The sequence below is a fragment of the Sander lucioperca genome, chromosome 12, assembly GCF_008315115.2.
Source record: "Sander lucioperca isolate FBNREF2018 chromosome 12, SLUC_FBN_1.2, whole genome shotgun sequence".
Lineage (NCBI taxonomy): Eukaryota > Metazoa > Chordata > Actinopteri > Perciformes > Percidae > Sander > Sander lucioperca.
In genome coordinates this window covers 26,975,232-26,993,822 of record NC_050184.1, presented here as the reverse complement: position 1 = coordinate 26,993,822, position 18,591 = coordinate 26,975,232, and the positions used below count along the sequence as shown (strand labels likewise).

At 42.0% G+C, this 18,591-nt stretch overlaps 1 protein-coding gene across 21 annotated transcripts in view; it reads right to left on the bottom strand.

Annotated features, from left to right (window-relative positions):
* Positions 1-18,591, bottom strand: part of LOC116062190 (membrane-associated guanylate kinase, WW and PDZ domain-containing protein 1-like) — a 101,369-nt gene that overhangs the window by 29,493 nt on the left and 53,285 nt on the right. For 5 of the 21 annotated variants that reach the window (XM_031316811.2, XM_031316803.2, XM_031316800.2 and 2 more), the window contains 11 exons: positions 17,132-17,251; positions 15,192-15,380; positions 13,776-14,043; positions 13,420-13,467; positions 13,067-13,149; positions 12,446-12,484; positions 10,305-10,362; positions 9,924-10,033; positions 8,208-8,330; positions 7,414-7,599; positions 6,195-6,806 (listed from right to left, as the gene is read on the bottom strand). In XM_031316811.2, coding sequence (XP_031172671.1) covers positions 6,195-6,806; positions 7,414-7,599; positions 8,208-8,330; positions 9,924-10,033; positions 10,305-10,362; positions 12,446-12,484; positions 13,067-13,149; positions 13,420-13,467; positions 13,776-14,043; positions 15,192-15,380; positions 17,132-17,251 — 1,836 coding nt within the window. The remainder of the gene's footprint in view (positions 1-6,194; positions 6,807-7,413; positions 7,600-8,207; positions 8,331-9,923; positions 10,034-10,304; positions 10,363-12,445; positions 12,485-13,066; positions 13,150-13,419; positions 13,468-13,775; positions 14,044-15,191; positions 15,381-17,131; positions 17,252-18,591) is intronic. The other 16 variants (XM_031316813.2, XM_031316812.2, XM_031316806.2 and 13 more) reach the window with 13 other exon arrangements.

Sequence of the window (18,591 nt, the reverse complement as noted above, 5' to 3'; positions counted from 1 at the left end):
AAAGAGTTGAAGTCAAGGTGGGAGAGTTGGTTAAATGACTTAGGAAACCTTGAAAAGATTCAGATCCCTAGGTGTTTCACACCTGAAAACTTCGGCAAGGTTCTGAAAGTTGAGCTGCATCACTTTTCCGATGCCAGCAGTCAAGGCTATGGACAGTGCTCATACATCAGATTGGTGAGCGAAGATAATGTACACTGTGCCCTGGTTTTGGGTAAAGCGAGAGTGGCCCCTACAGATATTGTCACAATCCCAAGATTAGAGCTGACCGCAGCAGTGATCTCAGCTGCTGTGAGCAGTATGCTGAAGGAGGAGCTGGAGCTCAGGGTTGACAGAGAGTATTTTTGGACAGATTCCCAAGTAGTTCTTGGGTATATCAACAATGAAGCTCAAAGGTTTCATGTCTTTGTTGCAAATCGTGTCCAGAGAATAAGGGAAACCACAAACCCAGGACAGTGGTACTACGTCGACACAGTGGAGAACCCTGCTGATCACGCCTCGAGAGGCCTCAAGGTAGCAGAGCTGATCAACTCGAATTGGTTCATGGGGCCCAAGTTCCTATGGGAGAGAGAAGTAGTTACAAACCAAGGGTCTTCAGAGCTGCTGGTGGGAGACCCTGAGTACTGAAAACTGAGGCTGCAAGGCAAGTTGAGTTTCAAGAGCGACTGTCACGTTTCTCAAAATGGACCACAGTGGTAAACGTCATTGCTCGGATTCAACGGTTAGCTAAGAGGATAAATAAGTCAACCCCCTTAAATGTGGAGGAAAGAAGGGGGGCTACACTCACTCTCATAAAGCTAGCACAACAACATGCCTTCAAAGAAGAGTTGCATATACTCAGTCAGGAATCAGGAAAGCTGCCTTGTAACCACCAACTGTATCAGCTTGACCCATTCCTCCAAGATGGTGTTATGAGAGTGGGAGGACGACTGAGGAGAGCATCTGCTCCTCTCGATCTGAGACACCCAATTATTCTTCCAAGAGATGGTGTTGTCACACGGCTCATCCTTGCACACCATCATAATAAAACACAGCACCAGGGCAGAGGACAAACCCTCAATGAACTGAGAGCAAATGGATACTGGATTGTTGGCTGTAGTAAGGCAGTAGCACAGCACATAAGGCAGTGTGTTCCCTGTAGAAGAGCTTGTGGGCCACCAGAAGAACAACGGATGTCAGATCTACCCACAGACCGCGTTGATTCTTCACCACCGTTCACCTACTGCGGCATGGACTGTTTTGGTCCGTTCTATACTAAGCAGGGTCGCAAGGAACACAAACGGTATGGTCTCCTGTTCATGTGCCTATGCTCCAGAGCAGTCCACATAGAGATGTTGGAAGACATGACGACCGATGCATTCATCAATGCCTTACGGCGTTTCATAGCCATCCGTGGAGCTGTTCGACATATCAGATCAGATCAAGGATCCAGCTTTGTGGGAGCAAGAAATGAATTGGAAAGAGCTCTAAACGAAGTAAACAAAGAAAGAGTAAATGCATATCTGGCAGATAAGCAGTGTGACTTCCTCATGAATGTGCCAGGCTCAAGTCATGCTGGAGGAATATGGGAACGGCAGATTAGGACGGTCAGGGGTGTGTTATGCTCATTGCACACGGTGCTGGAAGGTTGGATGATGGTTCTTTAAGGACATTCCTTTATGAAGCCATGTCCATTGTAAATAACCGCCCACTCACTGTTGACAGTATTAGTGATCCCACAAGCTTAGAGCCACTAACACCCAACCATCTGATTACCATGAAATCCTCTGTTCCTCTGCCTCCACCAGGTAAATTTGTAGAGGAAGATTTGTATGCCAGAAAGCGGTGGAGACGAGTGCAATATCTGTCGGAACAATTCTGGAACAGATGGAGAAAGGAATATCTTGCCAACATCGCTCTTAGGCAAAAGTGGCATGCTTCAAGACGCAATGTGCAAGTTGGCGATATTGTGATTGTCAAGGAAGGAGAGCTCCCTCGAAATGAATGGAAACTTGCCAGAGTTCTTGAGGTTCGTATGGATGATGACGGACTAGTTAGGAGAGTTATGCTTCAGATAGGAGAGCGGAAGTTAGGAAAAAGAGCTCTCAGCAAGCCCTCCATTGTTGAACGACCCATTCAAAAGTTAGTGGTTCTTGTAGAGAGAAGCTGAATCAAAAAAAAAAAAAATTAACCATCTGCCTCTTAACTTAGTCAGTCACTCGTGTATCCCTTTCTTTAGTGTAGGGAATCAAGTTTAACTTGTGTGTGGAAAATCAGTTTTCCCAATTGATATTATAACATGCAACTGTGTGTGGAGATATTTAGATGTCAATTTGACTGAAGAGTTTTGTACACTGTTGATTAACCATATTGCTCAGGTTTGCAGATGTTCTTTGAGTGATCTTTAACAAAGTGCTTGGAAATTACCATTGATTCGTTTTGAAGAGTGTGTAATGTGTTAAACTTTACTTTTCTTTTGGTTATTAATTTAATCAAAGGTAATTTGGTGGGAGTGTAGCTGACGCTGGAAAGTGTATATTTGTTGCCATGACAACACCGGAAATTAATATAAGTGATCTGTACTATTGCTAGGTGTTTTCAGTTTTATATATTATTATAAAACATTGTTCACTGAATTTTGAGTTCTTTATGAGTTAAACTGAGTTGTATTTTGTCTTTTGGTATATTCAGTACGAACGACCTTTATTTTGGTAAGCTACAAGATTCAGGGCCGGATGTTTTGGTGAGAAGCGCGAACGGAGGAGAAAAAATGGCGACAGTGAATAGCGAACTGTTAAGCTCCTGTTTTGTTTTATTCTACTGCTGGTCTACCAGGCGAACACGTTTTCACCATGTTCCATCATACTTCTATAAGGAATAAAGGTGAATATGGACATCAGTATGAAGTGTGGACTCCTTCATGACCAGGGTAGTTATAACCACAACAGCCTATTCTACCTCTTGTCTTTTTCCATTGCACTAATTACATGTTGCCATCCTCCCCTCCTCTAGGTGTTTGACAACCACAGAGTTGAAACCAGAGAGACCATTTATTGGGCAATCCGAAAACTAAAATGTGTCTCTGTTCATTTCAGATGCACTGTTTTGCCTTTGCACGGAGCATTAATGTAATGGCAAAATGCACTACAGCCTTCTGCAAATGCTCTGTGACAGAACACATTTGAATATTTTAATTGTGAAGTTTCTGAACTCGCTGTGTTTCTATCAGAGATTAGCCACAAGCTAACTATTCTGACACTGTTCCGTTCAAAGCAATGCTGCATCCTGGGATAAACTGGTAGCTGAACTTGTGTAGTATTAAATAAATACTAAATGTAACTTAAAATAAGTACTACTGTAAATGTAACTTCTGTGACACAACTAAATCTACTGCTTAAAGATCATATACAAAACTGTAAAAACAATTTCTATTGGAAACATAAAATAACATGTCTTGAGAGAAAAGTATCCCCGTGGAAAATCATTGTGTGATGTTTGTTTGACCTTGTGCCTCTCTTAAAAACACACTCTGCTGACTCTGAGTCAGACAGCGCAGATTGATGAGTCACAGATGAACAGATTAAAGCTTCTTCTCCTCCAGCTGAAGTCCACCTTGTTCCTCCTCCTCTCCTCCGCCTATACTTATCTAAACCAATCCTCTCATACACGCTCCCCTCACTGAACTTCCCGTGCTGTTCAGCAAATCTCACACTCTCTCCTCTAATCCTCCTCCTCCACTTTCTCAAAACATGATCCTATTTCTCATCCTCTCCTCTCTCTTCTTATCTGCCTTACCCCGCTCCTCCCATAATTGTTGTTTGTGAATGAGTATGTGCTAGCTGCTAGCGATCACTTGAAAGGTTACCGCATCATTCTTAGACGGAAAGCCGAGCACACACCTCAGTCCCAAGAACCGTTATTATAGAGTACAGCTGCAACTAATGATTGTTTCTATTGTTGATTAATCTGTGATGTATATTTTTGATTCATCACATAAATTGTTCAGTCTAGAAAATACCCATCACAATTTCCCAGAACCCAGGAGGACGTCTTCTAATTGCTTGTTTAGTGTGAACAACGGTCCAAAACCCAAAGTTATTCTATTTACAATGATGTCAAAAAAGGGAAAAGAAGCAAACCCTCACATTTGAGAGGCTGGAACTGGTAAGTGTTTGGCACTTTTACCTGATTAACTAAAGGCGTCTTTACAGACGAAACAACCACGATTGTGAAGTTTATTGCTGACAATGTCCGAGGTGGGTCTAGTAAAATCTTTGTTGCAATCTGTGTCAGACTGAGAGCAGAGGCACGCCATCAGCTTGCACCATCCATCTGCACCGCTCTTATGTTTGGAAAATTTAGGTAAGTTTTCTTATTTGCCAAAGTCCCAAGAACTTTTTTTGGTTTGTGTCCATGGATGTCCCCCCCCCTACCCCCCCCCCCTCGAAATGTAATGTGAAAATAGCGCTTATGAAATGTTACTACGGTGAGTGTGTTCTGCGTCTTTTTGTGTCGTATTCAAATTTTTGGTTTGTAAGCGTGGAATGTAGGAGCAGTCACATTGTGAGAATTTGGTCCTAAATTTGTGACACTGTCAGAATTTTCCAGCAGGTTCTCATTGGCCGTCAAAGCTCCAAATAAGGAAATTGGCTATTTTGAAAAATGAAAGAAGGGTTTTATAGAAAACATGTTACAGATGTAAGAAACATATAAAAAAAATGTTTTAGTATGTGTACAATTGTTTTGTATTGCACTATTTCAGCTTTCAAGCAATACTCAGCACTACCTCTAACCATTGAGATAGAAGCTTAATTAATCTGAATACCGACACCCTGGCTGCCTGTGCGTGTGCAGTTTCTGCCCCTCATCAGCTGGCCTCTCACCTGAGCTCATAATACTGACAGACTGGTGTCAAAGCTAACAGAGATGATCTACGCTGCTGCCAGTCGCCATGCCTGCCCAAGTAACTGCCTGTAGCCTCCTTCCCACTCATCCTCTCCTTTATTTCCCCTTTGTCTTGCTCTTGCTCTCTTTGAACCTCTCTCTCTTTGCTCTGGTAGTAGGAATATTGCCCTGCATCCATATCAGTCTCTCTCTTTCAAGAAACACTCACATAGGCCCATAATGATGCTGACATTTAACACAATACTGCAGCGTTAGTCCAGCAGCAGTGCACAGGGTCAACTCATTAGAGGGCATAATTGATGTGGGGTTCATATCCCAACCTGCCACTAATAGAGATCTGGGTCAGCCGGCATGGACGGCAATTTAACAACAATAAGGACTGGAGACAAAGGAGGGACCTCCAATTTCATTCAGCGTCTGCGTGGATAGTTTACACTCCGGCAAACAATTTGTTTTGTTTTGACATTTCAAAGAGAAAAACATTTATCTCTGGGTCATTCCAGGCCAAAAGCATAGCGTGGCAGTTAACAGGCTGAGAATCCAGTAAAAAAGTAGCAACCGGCATTCAAATTCCACATATAAAGACAATACAATAAAGTGTGACTAAATTATCAAACATAAAAAATAGCAGTATAGCAGCAGAATGTAAGCCAACTGAATAATCAATTTTCGAATCAAAATCAATGAAATGAAAGTCATGAAAAAGTAATTTTCTGTTAATGATGACAGACTATGATCTCCCATAACTTATTCATTCCAGGTACAGTTTTTGTAAAATAAAACATGTCCAGAGCAGAAAATAAACAGTCACACCCTTCACAATAGCCAATTATCATTTAGGCAATATAGGACGATATTTTCTTTGCGCAAACATAAAGAGTAACAAAGTCTCTGAGGTCCAATTCAGCAGCATCTGTATTCATAACGTATACAAGTCCCTGACCTAATGTGCTCCTCCACCCCCCCCCATTCATCCATCTCGCCTCTCTACCTAGCCTCCCACTCCTTCCCACAGTCCTCTGCTCCTCGACTGCCATGCTAACTCAACCCATCGTCTCTTTTCCTCTCTTCGTTTCATCCCATCCAGTCCAAGCATTTTCAACCTGCCACCCACTCTCTTCCTCACTTTTCTCTCTGCCTTCTCATTATGTCACTCTTTACATGCCAACTATTCAAGCTGTTGTCTGTTCAGTTGTCTGTTCAGCAGACAGCAGTACATTCTTTTGTGTGCTTAATCGCACATCCTTACACGTCAAAGCTCCAGTTCCTGCATCTATTTATCTGAATATCTGACATCAAGATGTAATACATACCTCTTTGCACCAGCATTGTGACCTCACTGCCTCGGGGACATTTGCTCAGCAGGTCCACAACCTGATTGTGGCTCATATTCTGCACATTTCTCTTGTTGACCTCCATCAGAATATCCCCCTCCTTTAGGCCACGGCAGCGCGGATAGTCCACTATCTGCTTGACCCTCTGCCCTCCTCCAGTCAGGCTGTCGGCAATTGTGAAACCGAATCCCTTATCGCCCTTCTCCATGTGGATGGTGATCAGCTCTGGCTGGGTGGCTATGGATGAGGCCAGGGTGACCACATCGCTGGAGTAGCCATGCGAGCCGTTAGACGGCACCTCCGCCGAGGGGCTGTGCGGCCGCAGCTCCCTCATGCCATTAACGGATCCGGCCTGGTTGGAAGGCGAGTCAAACGCCTCCTGTCCGTTGACGATGATAGGCTCCTTGTCTAAGATCGCCACTGAGGTCACCAGGCTGGTGTTTGGGTCATCAGGGTCAAAGGGCAGCGGGTAGCCACGGCATAAGGCCAGGTCCACCATGGAACCGATAGGGATGGATTGGAAGATCTTCACCACCTGAGCGTGGGTGTAGCCCAGCACAATGGTGTCATTTACACTGACTATCACATCACCTGCACCAAGGGAAATTACACTGTTAGTGATGCCATTATTTACACAATTAACAGTTATAAACTGGGGTTTTAAATTAAAACTGCTGGTGTGAAATTCCATTATTCAATGTAATGAATATATTAGATGACCTAATGGGTGTACCGTATGTGCCCCCTCAACCAATTTAGCATTGCACTCCTATAACATTGTCGGACTCTCACTAGATTTGATAGTCACTATCGTGTTATCATAAGACAAACCCATACAAATATACAGTGCTGGTAAGCGGCATGGATGTTTATAATCATCAGGAAAATCTCATCTTGTGTCTCCTGCACGTTTTGTTAAACATGCAATTCCTCAGTCACTACTATTTTAACATCACAACACTTTGTATTATGGGTTATTCCCTTAAGTAAGGTCTGTGAAGTTGCAGATGTATGGAAAATGTGCATAAAGGGTTAAATAATCGACTAGTGAGCCCTTAAGTGCTGAGTTCATGGTGGGACAGCCCCAAGCTGTCGTGGACTAAAAGTCAATGTCTGTGAGGTTACACTGGACAGAAGTAGTGGAGAAGTGTGTTGAATGAAATCAGTGCCCCCTGTAGACATTGGTTATGTACTGCACCTGTCTCCATCTTGCCATCCACGGCTGCAGGCCCGTCCAGCACCAGACTTTTGATCTGTAGAAACTCATCTGGCTCGTCACCTCCGACCACAGTGAAGCCGAAGCCGCGACGACTCTTCTTCAGCTTTGTGTTGATAAAGGTTCCTTTCAGCTCTGCTGGGTTTCTTGTGAAGAAAGGCTTCCCTCCTGCAGAGCACCGGAGAAACAAATCATACTTTTGTGTCCATTCACATATTCTACATGCAACATTCCTGAATAATGTTTTATTGTCATTTGGTCTCTGAGATCAGGATCATACTTTGTAAACTTCATTGTTATATGTGAACAAATCTGCAAGCGGAGACCACAACTGATTCCTCAAATGTTAGGCACCAGTATCATCGGCTGTGACAGGCTATGAAACAGTGGATTGGTTTGTCTTGTCATTAGAAGTGTTTGCTGATGCATGGACAGCTCGGACAGTTTGACACGTGTCTAACAACATTTGGTCTGCATGCATTCGTTTGCCACTTCCACATATAGTAATTTCCAAAATTGTTGGTGGTGTCCTTTTCAAAGGTCATGTCAAAAGAGTTTAAACAAATCAGCAGAAATGAAATAGTTTTTTTCCCCCCAGAAAATAGAGGAAAAATGTCAAAGCAAAGGGGGAATTTACAATGTAGATGTAGTGAACAAAAACAAACATTTCTGTTATTAATCTGAACTACATGACGTATCGTGTCAAGAACACATGATAGAAAAATCAATAAGTAGTAATGAAATATATACAGTGTTTATTAAACATAATGATTTACGTTTGGCTATTGCAGGCATGGGAGGTAGAGTTGGTGGGACCTGCGGGTCCCTGTAGGTCTCCAGGTGGTTTGGAGCGTAGTTTGCTAATGGAGCCGCTGCTGATGAGTGCTCCTCTATCCACTCTGTATAACCACAATCACACACACACACACACACACACACACACATTACCAACACACAGTCAAAGGTGTATTTACATGCCACACATAGAAACACTTAACAGCAACACGTACAGACACACAGAGCTTTAAACACATACTTGCCATCTGGAAGTATTTTTACACCTCCGTTGTAATTAGTTACTCATTTACATCAGCATCTACTAGTGTAATTTCTTGAATGGAAGATACTTAAGTCTTATTTGGCAGAGATCATATATATTTTTACATTTCAAAATATATTTGATCTCTGCAAAATAATGTATTTTGTATGCAAAACAGTTTATATTTTATGACATCGCAGGCTAAAGAAGGGGTTTTCAAAGTCTGATACTGTGGGCCCCCACTCAGACAAAATCGAATGTCCAGAGGTTTTCAACACAGGGCAAACATCTGTATATAAATGGATAGAGGAGAGTGTCAGTATTCCAGGAATATAGGTACAAAACATTGTGATGGGAAAATCTGAGGCACAGTACAGACAAAAAATATTGATAATGCAACATAAAAAAATTAATATTAAAGGATGCCGTCACTCCTATTATTATACTTTGTCTTACTTATATTTGGGGGATAATAATGCTCTAAGTTTTGGTACAGAACTACAGTTCCCTTAATTTGAGGGCATTGGGCGATGTAAACAGAAAGTATAATGTTGCCATGGATTTAGTGAGCCTGTTTGTTTTAGCTTATATTTGTATTAACAGTTTTGGCCATTTGGGACCATTAAAAGTATGCAAAATTAGCTATTGGAAGTTTGCAATCAAGGAATCTTTAAAAGAAGGAAGAATCATTACTCATCATTATATTATTAAAATTTTGTGCCAGACTTTGATGCCACTTCTGTCAAAGTTAATGGAGCTGGCATGGCAAGTCGCACTATAACCCCTCATATCAGTGTTGTTTCACCTTTGACTGAGAACTGCTAACGCTAAATAAAAATAAATTGTAGCAATTGGGTGCTAAGTGTTTTAAAGTAACTTAATTGCCTCCGTGAGCTGCATGTCCCAACCGTAGCAGCTCTAACTCCTAAAAGTGTTGATGAATGGGCCAAATCACTGAGCCAAACTACAATAACTAACTTCCCGTTGTTTTCAGAGCACCAGCCTGCACCTGTCCCTTTCCCCTCCCACATACAGTATCTCTGCCCGGCCCCCCTGGGGAGGTGTGCCTCACAGTTTGAAAACCTCTGGGCTAAAGTAAAAATCTCTTCCTTGCCTTTTCATGGTAAATCAAACTAAATGATCAAATACAGAATGATATACAGCATTTATGATTTGAAATCACATAAATTAAAACCTGAACAAAGACGACACCAGGGCTTGGGCCAGCTCTATTTTAGTAAAACTTGGTCCCTATGAGAATCCAAATTTGCATTTAGTGAATAACAATGTTTTTTCCCCATCATGTCTTGACAGAAATTGAAGTCAAGTCACAGAATAGAGAAGAAAAGCGTCTGGCCAAAACCCGGGAGAGCACTGGACGAACTAGAAGGACATGACACTCACAGACACGAAGAAAGAAAGAAATGGTGCCGTGCCAGGGCAGGAAACGAACCTCGAATATACCGCTCACCTTCAGGAGGCTGCGGCTGCTGCTGCTCCAGGATTTTCCGACGCCGCGCCTCCACCATTGGGTTCTCATACTGGGTCTTCCTGTTTATATGACTGGGACAGTGAGAGGGAGAAGAAACAAGATAATAGAGGTAGAGATTTGTTAGAAAAAAAGAAATGACAGTTACAGTATATACAAGCTCATCAAATGCTCTTATCAATGTGAAGGTGCAATGCAAAGTCCTGTTTGCATGTGTGTGTATTTAGCCCTATGTGTGTGTGTAATGTGCATAATAACAGAGTGACTTTTTTTATTATTATTATTAATAATATATGTCTTCTTCTTTAATTTGGACAATTTGCGTCAATAGGGTGATTAACTTACTCTACATAGTACACCCCGTACACTGGGTCTTCTATCCTTTCCCATCCTGGAGGCAGCTCTGAAATACAGAAGGCAACACAGCATTAAACACAGAATAATACTTTCACCTCGGTCATTAGCAGAGCTAAGTGAGATAGTGTGATTGGGTTGATTCCAAAACATTCAGTGTAGCAAACATAGTTATTAAACTACCGTTACAGTAAATATAGTATGCAAATTTGTACTGGATCGCATTCCTTTATCCCGTATCTAACATCTCTGATTATGGCACTAGAGGGTTATCTGCCAAGTAGTTATGTTTTCGGTTTGTTTGTTTGTCAGCAGGATTTCGGAAAAACTACTGGTCCGATTTCCATGAAACTGCGTGGAAGGGTGTAGCATGGCACAGGGAAGAACCAATAACATTTTGGAATGGATTGGCCTTGGCGTAGGTCTGCGCTCTACCCTTTTTAATGTTTTTCTTCACAGTTCTGAGTAAGAGATTGTTTTGTTGTGTTGAGTTCGTAAACATGGTTAATTAGGATTTGCTTTCTTTATGGCACTGCTTTTTGTACTTTTAAATTCTTCCATTAATGAGAAAAATTAAATTACCGAACTAAGCAAAGACTTTTACTATTATAAAACTGGATAATTCGTGACCATTTTTATTTTATTTGAAAACAACTTTTTCTGTTACATCATGTTTCTAAAATTTTAGCTGTGTTTTCTACCAAGAACTCATTAAATTCTCCCTTTAAAGCCGTGCCAGTAGCACTTATGTTTAATGAATATCTAGTCAACAGACATGCATACCTAAATTATGACCAGGCTCACACTCTCCTGCCCACAACCACTTTTATTATGCTCATTACAACTAAACAAAACTCACAAAAAAATTGTGAATACAGCAAAGAGGTCAACACAAGTGAAGTCTGGAAAAACTCTGCATGAGGCGGACAGATGAGGACAGATTGACACATCCCCATTACGATGTTGGCATCTCAGTCCTCCTCCTCCTCCTCACTGTATTTGATTTCAGACAAAGACATTACCGCCTTGTGTTACTGTGGGCTTCTCCCAAGTCCAGTAAACATTTTTATAAGAGTTTGGATTTCAGAATCAATAATCACAGACTGTCTGCATCTGAGCAGCCAGCAGTAATAAACGCTTACAGCCAGACATTTAAGGCCTTGTTTGAGACTGAGCTCTGGTTCCATTATGGGGTTGTTTGTGCAACCTGCAACTGGGACGAGAATCAGCAGCTGAGCCATTTGCCATTTGTCTGTGAAGCAACTCCAAGTATATATATCAACCTCAGCATAACATAGTTCATAAGTGTGTCTCTGATGCAAATAACTCCTGTAATGCATGCCATGAACCGTGAGGAGCAGAATTTGTATTTGTTACATGAAAAGCAAATCAAAAATCAAAACTAAATCACAGACATTACAGTATTATCTTACAGGATAATACATCTGGAAGCTGAAATTATCAGGGTTAACATTTGGAGACCAGAGCAAGAAATGTAATAAAACCAACTGCCAATAACATTAAAGTCATACTGGACGAGGTCACAACGTATGATGGTCAGGTTTACATCAGATGGTTATTTACCATCTCAAACATGAACCATGTCTGTTCTGCAGGAATCGAGAGAAAATCTTTTCTGCTTTAAACATAAATTTATTTACATTTTCAGCCAAACAGATTGTGTGTATCCTTGAGGTCTAAGAAACATATTCAATCAATTTATTTTTCATTATTTACATTAGCTCACAGTCATCTTCATCTCCTCTATATCGCTATTACAGCACATTACTGCCACCAACTTTCAATATGCACCACTGCTCTCTGCGGCTGGCACAAGCAAACGTCACGTCTCCCTTCTGCCTCTAGCATGCAAGCTGGTAGAGCATAAAATGCAAACATAACAACGGCATACAGCATCACTTGTGGTCAAAAGCTCTTTGAATTCCTTGCAGCTATCTCAAAAATCTCTACACAGCAGCATGCTGACAGAATTAAGTGTGGATTTTAAACGATGTAAACCAAAACCATATTACGACATTAAGTGCATACATTTAATAGATGATCATCAGTTTTCAAAGAAACTTAGGAGCAGCAGCATAACTTTTGTTTTAAACACAATCTAAAAACCTTACCAAGCTCAGTCTCCAGGTCCTCCGTATGTATCCCTTCTTCTCCAAAATGAAAGCAGAATGAAACAAAGAAAACAAAATGAAGAATAGAAAAGGGGATGGATAGCAGAGGAGAGGTGGGTCGGGGATGGAGGAATCAAGAGTAAACAAAGAATGAAGTGATGAAGTCCAGAGAAAGGCAAATAGGGAAACAGAAACCCCTTAGTTTCAAAAGGTATATTAGCAGGATACAACAACTAAACAAACCTGAACAATGTAGAGAAGTGCAGCATGCCACTTTAAATGTCACCACTTGATGGTGCAATTTTGCAATCAGACTTCTGGATTCTGAACCACACAACTGTCAATTGGAATTAATCAAAAATGTTGCTGTTTAATTGGGAATTATTTGTCATCTTGTTATGTGATAATAGCTATTTACAGTATGGCAAATTTAGGACTCGTAACAAATAAAAAACATCTTTTGTTATATAAATACGCCGCTGGGAAATTATTAATGCCACCACCCAGTACACAAGTAGAGCACAATGTGTGAGACCTCACATACCACCTACTGATTCCTAAAGCACTTTGCTGAAGTGTAAATGTACACTTTTATTGTGTCAATGATGTGAAGCAGCTTACCATCATCATCACACTCTTCCAGAGGCCTGGAGCCTTTGTCTCTACACCGAGGATCCAGCCATGATGTGGTCTTTGTGTTGTGGCTGAGAGGAAACAAACAAGACAACAGAATAATTCAACACAGGCCGTCAAACCGACATACAAAAGCACAGCAGGGGTGCATGAATGCATCAATAAGAATTAGAGAGTAAACCGCGTCAGCAAGTTTAGAGAGGACAGAAGGCGCCTGCTGCAAAGAGAAATGAGAACAACAGAGCGACACACACAGGATATCAACAATAAACGACCGGACATTTCCCTCTATTGTTAAACAACAACATACTGTAAATCAGTGATAGCAGAAATGAACATACAAGCTCTGAAAATACACATCCATGTCCTGGTGGTGTGCCTTTGCCGTGCTGCAGAGAGGACAGAGAGGTGGAGGTAGTCAGGTGATCAGGATGTGATCTCCTTTAGAGATCGGGACATGCAGGGATTAACAGGAAAGCAGTGGCACCCAGGGGGCTGGGCAGGTTGGCTGGGAAGGCCTAAAAACCAAATCATGGGGGAAGACAAGCCACTGGACGAACAAAAGGGATAATTGTGCAGGTAAAATACAGAAAACACCAACTACGGTATGAGCTATGGTGAGAAATGTTTATTCAGGCAGTGCAAAGAGTGTGATGCAGCAGATCAAACTAAAATGTTGCAGCTTGTTGATACATACTCTATGAAGTAAAGTTCTCCGCTCTCAGTGTAGGCCATCTCCCAGTTTTCAGGCAACGGCCCCTGTGGGTCTTCCGGAGAGACCTGCGGTTCTGCGAGGGTCTGCTGCCCGCTTTCTGTGGTGGAGGTGGCCGCATTGTTCAGACCACAGGATGGAGCATTGTCACGTGCGGGGTACGGCCGGAGGATTCCGCCGCGGCTCTCGTCCTGGTCGTTAGGGTTACCTGTGCACAACAAAGGAGAGGGGAAGAGACTACGCACTAAAGATCCTGGGTAACACAACGGGCACAACAGGGAACGACAACAACAACAACAACAACAAGAAAGAACAAAAAGCAGTTTATGTATTATGCATGCAAGAAAAGAACAGATGAAATAAGCAGATATGCTTACTCTGGATAGTTTTTAGCACATATTCAACTTGAACCACCTAACCCAACTCCCAGCACTTCCCCTTCCCCCTATCTTAAATTCGGCTCCCGCCCATTTCTAGTGCACTGAAAGGGCCCCAGGAATATGCTAATTCTTTCAGCAACAGTCTTTCCCAAACTCTTTTTGACCCCCACCCTGTTTTACCCCTCCACCCATAAGCCTCTTTCTCCTAAAGCTAGCTATCCCAACCCCCATTACTCCCCAGTTCTAGCCCAATGTCCACCACTTCAGTGGGCCTTTCAGGAATGCTAATTCAACAATGGCAGCCTGGCAGGGAGACACAGAGCCGGCATAGATTCACAGCATCAAGAAAGAAAAAGAAACCATCTCTTTCATTCAAAAAACAGGATAGAGCTTAAAGAAGAGAGGAAAAAGATGGAAAACGCTGAAGCTGTGGCATAAAAATTTTTTATCACCTATTTTCTTTTTTTATACATATATTATGGAATTGATTTACATGTAGATAAAAATTCTGCTAAGATGTGCTAAGAAATATCTGGTTGAAAATACTACTATCACCTGAGGCAGACATATTTACACTTGATGAACATGGTAGAAGGTATTTAATGAGCAGAAGCAAGAAAAGTGAAAGATAAGGTAAGATACAGCTAGGAAAAGATGTAAGGCCTGTAGCATTGAGAGAAAATTAGTGTAGCCTGTAATCTACATCTTCCCCCACTACACCCCTCCTCACAGGCAGATGGCAGTGTTTGGAAGCTCACAGAATAAGGAATCAACATCACAAAGACATGATGTAACCGCCAGACACCCAGCACCGTACACCAGGGTAGAGGATCATAAACATACACACATGATCTCTCTCCTTCTGTATTCCTAACCTCGGGGCACACGCATTCATACACAGACACTCCTTAACAGGCATCCACTCAACACATCACAGATGGAGAATACTACAAATGCACAGACAAAGAGAGCTACAAAAGAAACTTTTGAGGAGGCTGGAGAGGTGCAGCAACGCCCTCACCTGTAAAACTGTTGTTCATTTCCGTGGCCTGGTCGTCATCGTCATCGTCAGCAGGCACTACTCGGGCGTTTTGCATGTCATTGTAGGACTTGGTGCGCTTTGGGGTGGACTGCTGGGAGCCTGCATCACTGAGAATCACTGTACCACCGATGGGCTGCCTTGGCGGCTTGGGGGTCCCATAATAGTTACCTAGGCAACAAGAAGGCCATTAGCATGCTTGAGAGAGACACAGAAGGAGAAACCGAGACAGAGAGAGAGGAAGCTTGGGATAAAAACAGGCAGAGCAAGGAACAGAGAGGTAGCAGGGAGAATAACTATGAAACCTCCCAATCTTACGCTGAGAGGAGAAGACATGAAGCTTGATCACAATGTGGTCACAAATCGTCAAAATACGCAGCTGGTGGGAAAGCAGAACAGTTATAGTTTATGTTCGAGGCTGCACAGCTGTATTGTCTGGACACTGAAAGCATACTAAGCAAAAACAATGGACCCGCTCACAACAGCCAGCTTGTTTTAGCAGCTTTTTCTGACTGAAACTGTTTGGTCAGTGTTGCACACAAAGAATTCATCAAGTTTTTGGTTTCTGGTACGGTATAGAGATAGAAGCACCCTGTTGACAAAGGGATCTAATGCATACCATGTAAGGGCAACATTAAATGAATAGTTCAACATTTTGGGAAATACACTTACTTGCTTTCTAGCAGTTAGATTAGCCAGCAACCAGTTAGCATAGTTTAGCATAAAGACTGAAAAACAGCTAACCCAGCTTTCTCAGTAGGTAACTAAATCCAACCACCAGCTCCTCTAAAGTTCTCTAAAACGGTATATCTCATTTGTTTAATCTGTACAAACCCAAAGTGTAAATACGACAATGTGCTGTTTTACAGGGGGTTATGTGACCATTTCGTTTCCATTCACTTAGTTTTGTAAACAGGGCGAGACAGCTAGCATGTCTACGAGATGTTAATTAATGAGCTTTAGAGGTGCTGTTCGGCAGATTTTGTTATCTTCAGAACGAGCCAGGCTAGCGGTTACCCCCTGTTTCCAGTGTTTTTATTCTATGCTAAGCTAACCACCTTCTGGCTGTAGTTTTATATTTACAGTACAGAAATAAAAGTGGTATTGATCTTCTCGGCTAACTCACCAAGAAAGCAAATATTTTTCAAAATGCCAAAATTTTCCTTAAACAGTTTGGATTCATATCCCCTAATTTCCTGTCGACTCTACTGGTGACTGGTTAATCTACCAAAAATACTTAACAAAACAGTGAGAGAAATCACAAGACGGTATGTATTGTCAAAGAGGCTTCTACGTAATCATATCTCCATAAAACATGAGTTATGAATCAATACTCCTGTCTTGCTGTGGTTGTCTGGATGGTCACAGACTCCTGTGGACAGGTATTTGACATGGTTTGCGTGAAAGGAAGGAACGTGCCAACACACAGCAGAACCAGTGCCAAGCAGATTAATGTCTCACAATCACACACACACACACACACACGCACACACGCGCACACACACACATGTGCACACACACACACACACACACACACACACACACACACACACACACACGCACACACACACAAATTTGGCTTAGCCCTGCATAACACACAAACACACACTGAATAGACACATCAACCAACCCACACACACGTTTACACAAAAAGGTCTGTGTTGGTACGAGACTTATCGCTGCACAACTGTCCTAATCAGAGTGAGAGGGGCAGATGTGGACTGCTGTCCTCTGTCTCCTGGATACATCCCCCCCACCCCTCATGCACAGTCTAATCAGAATCAACTGAGTGCATAGCCGTACAGCCAGCCTGCATGTAGGAAACAATAACTGTTGCTATGCTCATTGTATCTGTGGAGAATCAGGACACCTGTGTGCTATCATGAGTTGTATGGAGTGTCAGTTATGATCATCTTCCTCACCTTCATATGTTCCTATTTCCAGTAGTGTGCCACTATCCTCAAGTTCTAGGAAGTCCTCCACAGACAGGAAGTTATAATCCACCCCTGGGACCTCTCCGTCTCGAGGGGGGCGGGTCGTACCTAAGGACAGCAAGAAACAAACAAAGTTTAGATGGCTGTCAATAACCCATTAAAATTTAATTAATTCAAGCTATGTTGCTTACAATTGACTGGAGGTGAAATCTGACTTTTCCTCCTGGCATTACAACATGTTCAATATACTTCAATAAGCCTAACATTAGTGTTAAAACGCAGTCCCAACATTCATTCAGCTTTTTTGAGATGATGACCGCCACGGGGAAGCAGTAAATGAGAGAGTTCTGAAATCAAGAGGGTGTGATTGAAAGACTGGTGAGTGGCTGTGATTATTATGTCAAGAAATTAAATCGAGGATCTGCATTTCTCTTCCTTATGGGAAACTGCTTCCTGCTAAGTCAGGAGATAAAATAAAGGTCACCTTAAGGAATAGTCCTGATTCTGTTAACAATCCATAAATTTCTTCATGGTGAGTCTGAGATTGTAAAATGCACTAACATAATAGTATTATAGTCACTTTCCTAAAGCTGTTATTGATTGTTAAAGCCGCATTGTCCTTGTTATGACTGCAATGCTGAACAGATACACTTACTGCATTTTTAGGTGTTAGATTTAAGTGTAGTACAATAAGAGCTCTTCAGTCTGAGGCAATATAAACCAGGACTTATTCCTTCATGGCACCAGAGAAAAAATCAGGCAGTGAAATAATTTGGCTAGAATATCACATTAGAGGTCCTCAATCACCTCTTTGGTTTCAAATTCAGGTAAAAAGGTAAACCATCATTAAAATGTTCCTTGCTGGCCTTAATGCCCTGAGCCTGATCCCCCACTGGAGTTAATGATTAGTGGTCTGCCGTATTTTCACTTTGTAGTGGGAACACTTTGTAGGAAGAAACTGACGCCAGACAATAGAGACAGGGGCTATTGTGTCTCTGTCTTTACAAAAAGGAGATCAGATGACAGGCCAGATGGTTGACGGAAGTTGTAACCCATCTGTGGTCAGGACAGGAGTGTATACATATAGACATACACACGGGTACATATCACACCCCTCTCAAGCGAGATACACTCCACTGTAATACGCAGCAGCAGCAGCAGAGAAGCATTGTGGGCCAGATTAGAATAGAACTAAACGAGAAAAGCTCATGTTTGAAACAAGACTCTTTCTTGTTCCAAGTGTTTACCTGAGCCTCTCCAATATGCAAGCTCACACTCTGCATCCCTCAGGGTACATCCAGCCTACAAACACCTAATAATAATAAGCAACTCTGCACCTTCACTGCAAAGGCAGACACTGATTCTCTTTATCGCTTTTCTCTTCCTGCCATTTTGAAAATGATTCTCAAGGTGAATTGATAAAGGAAGAGGTAATTTAGTTGACAAGA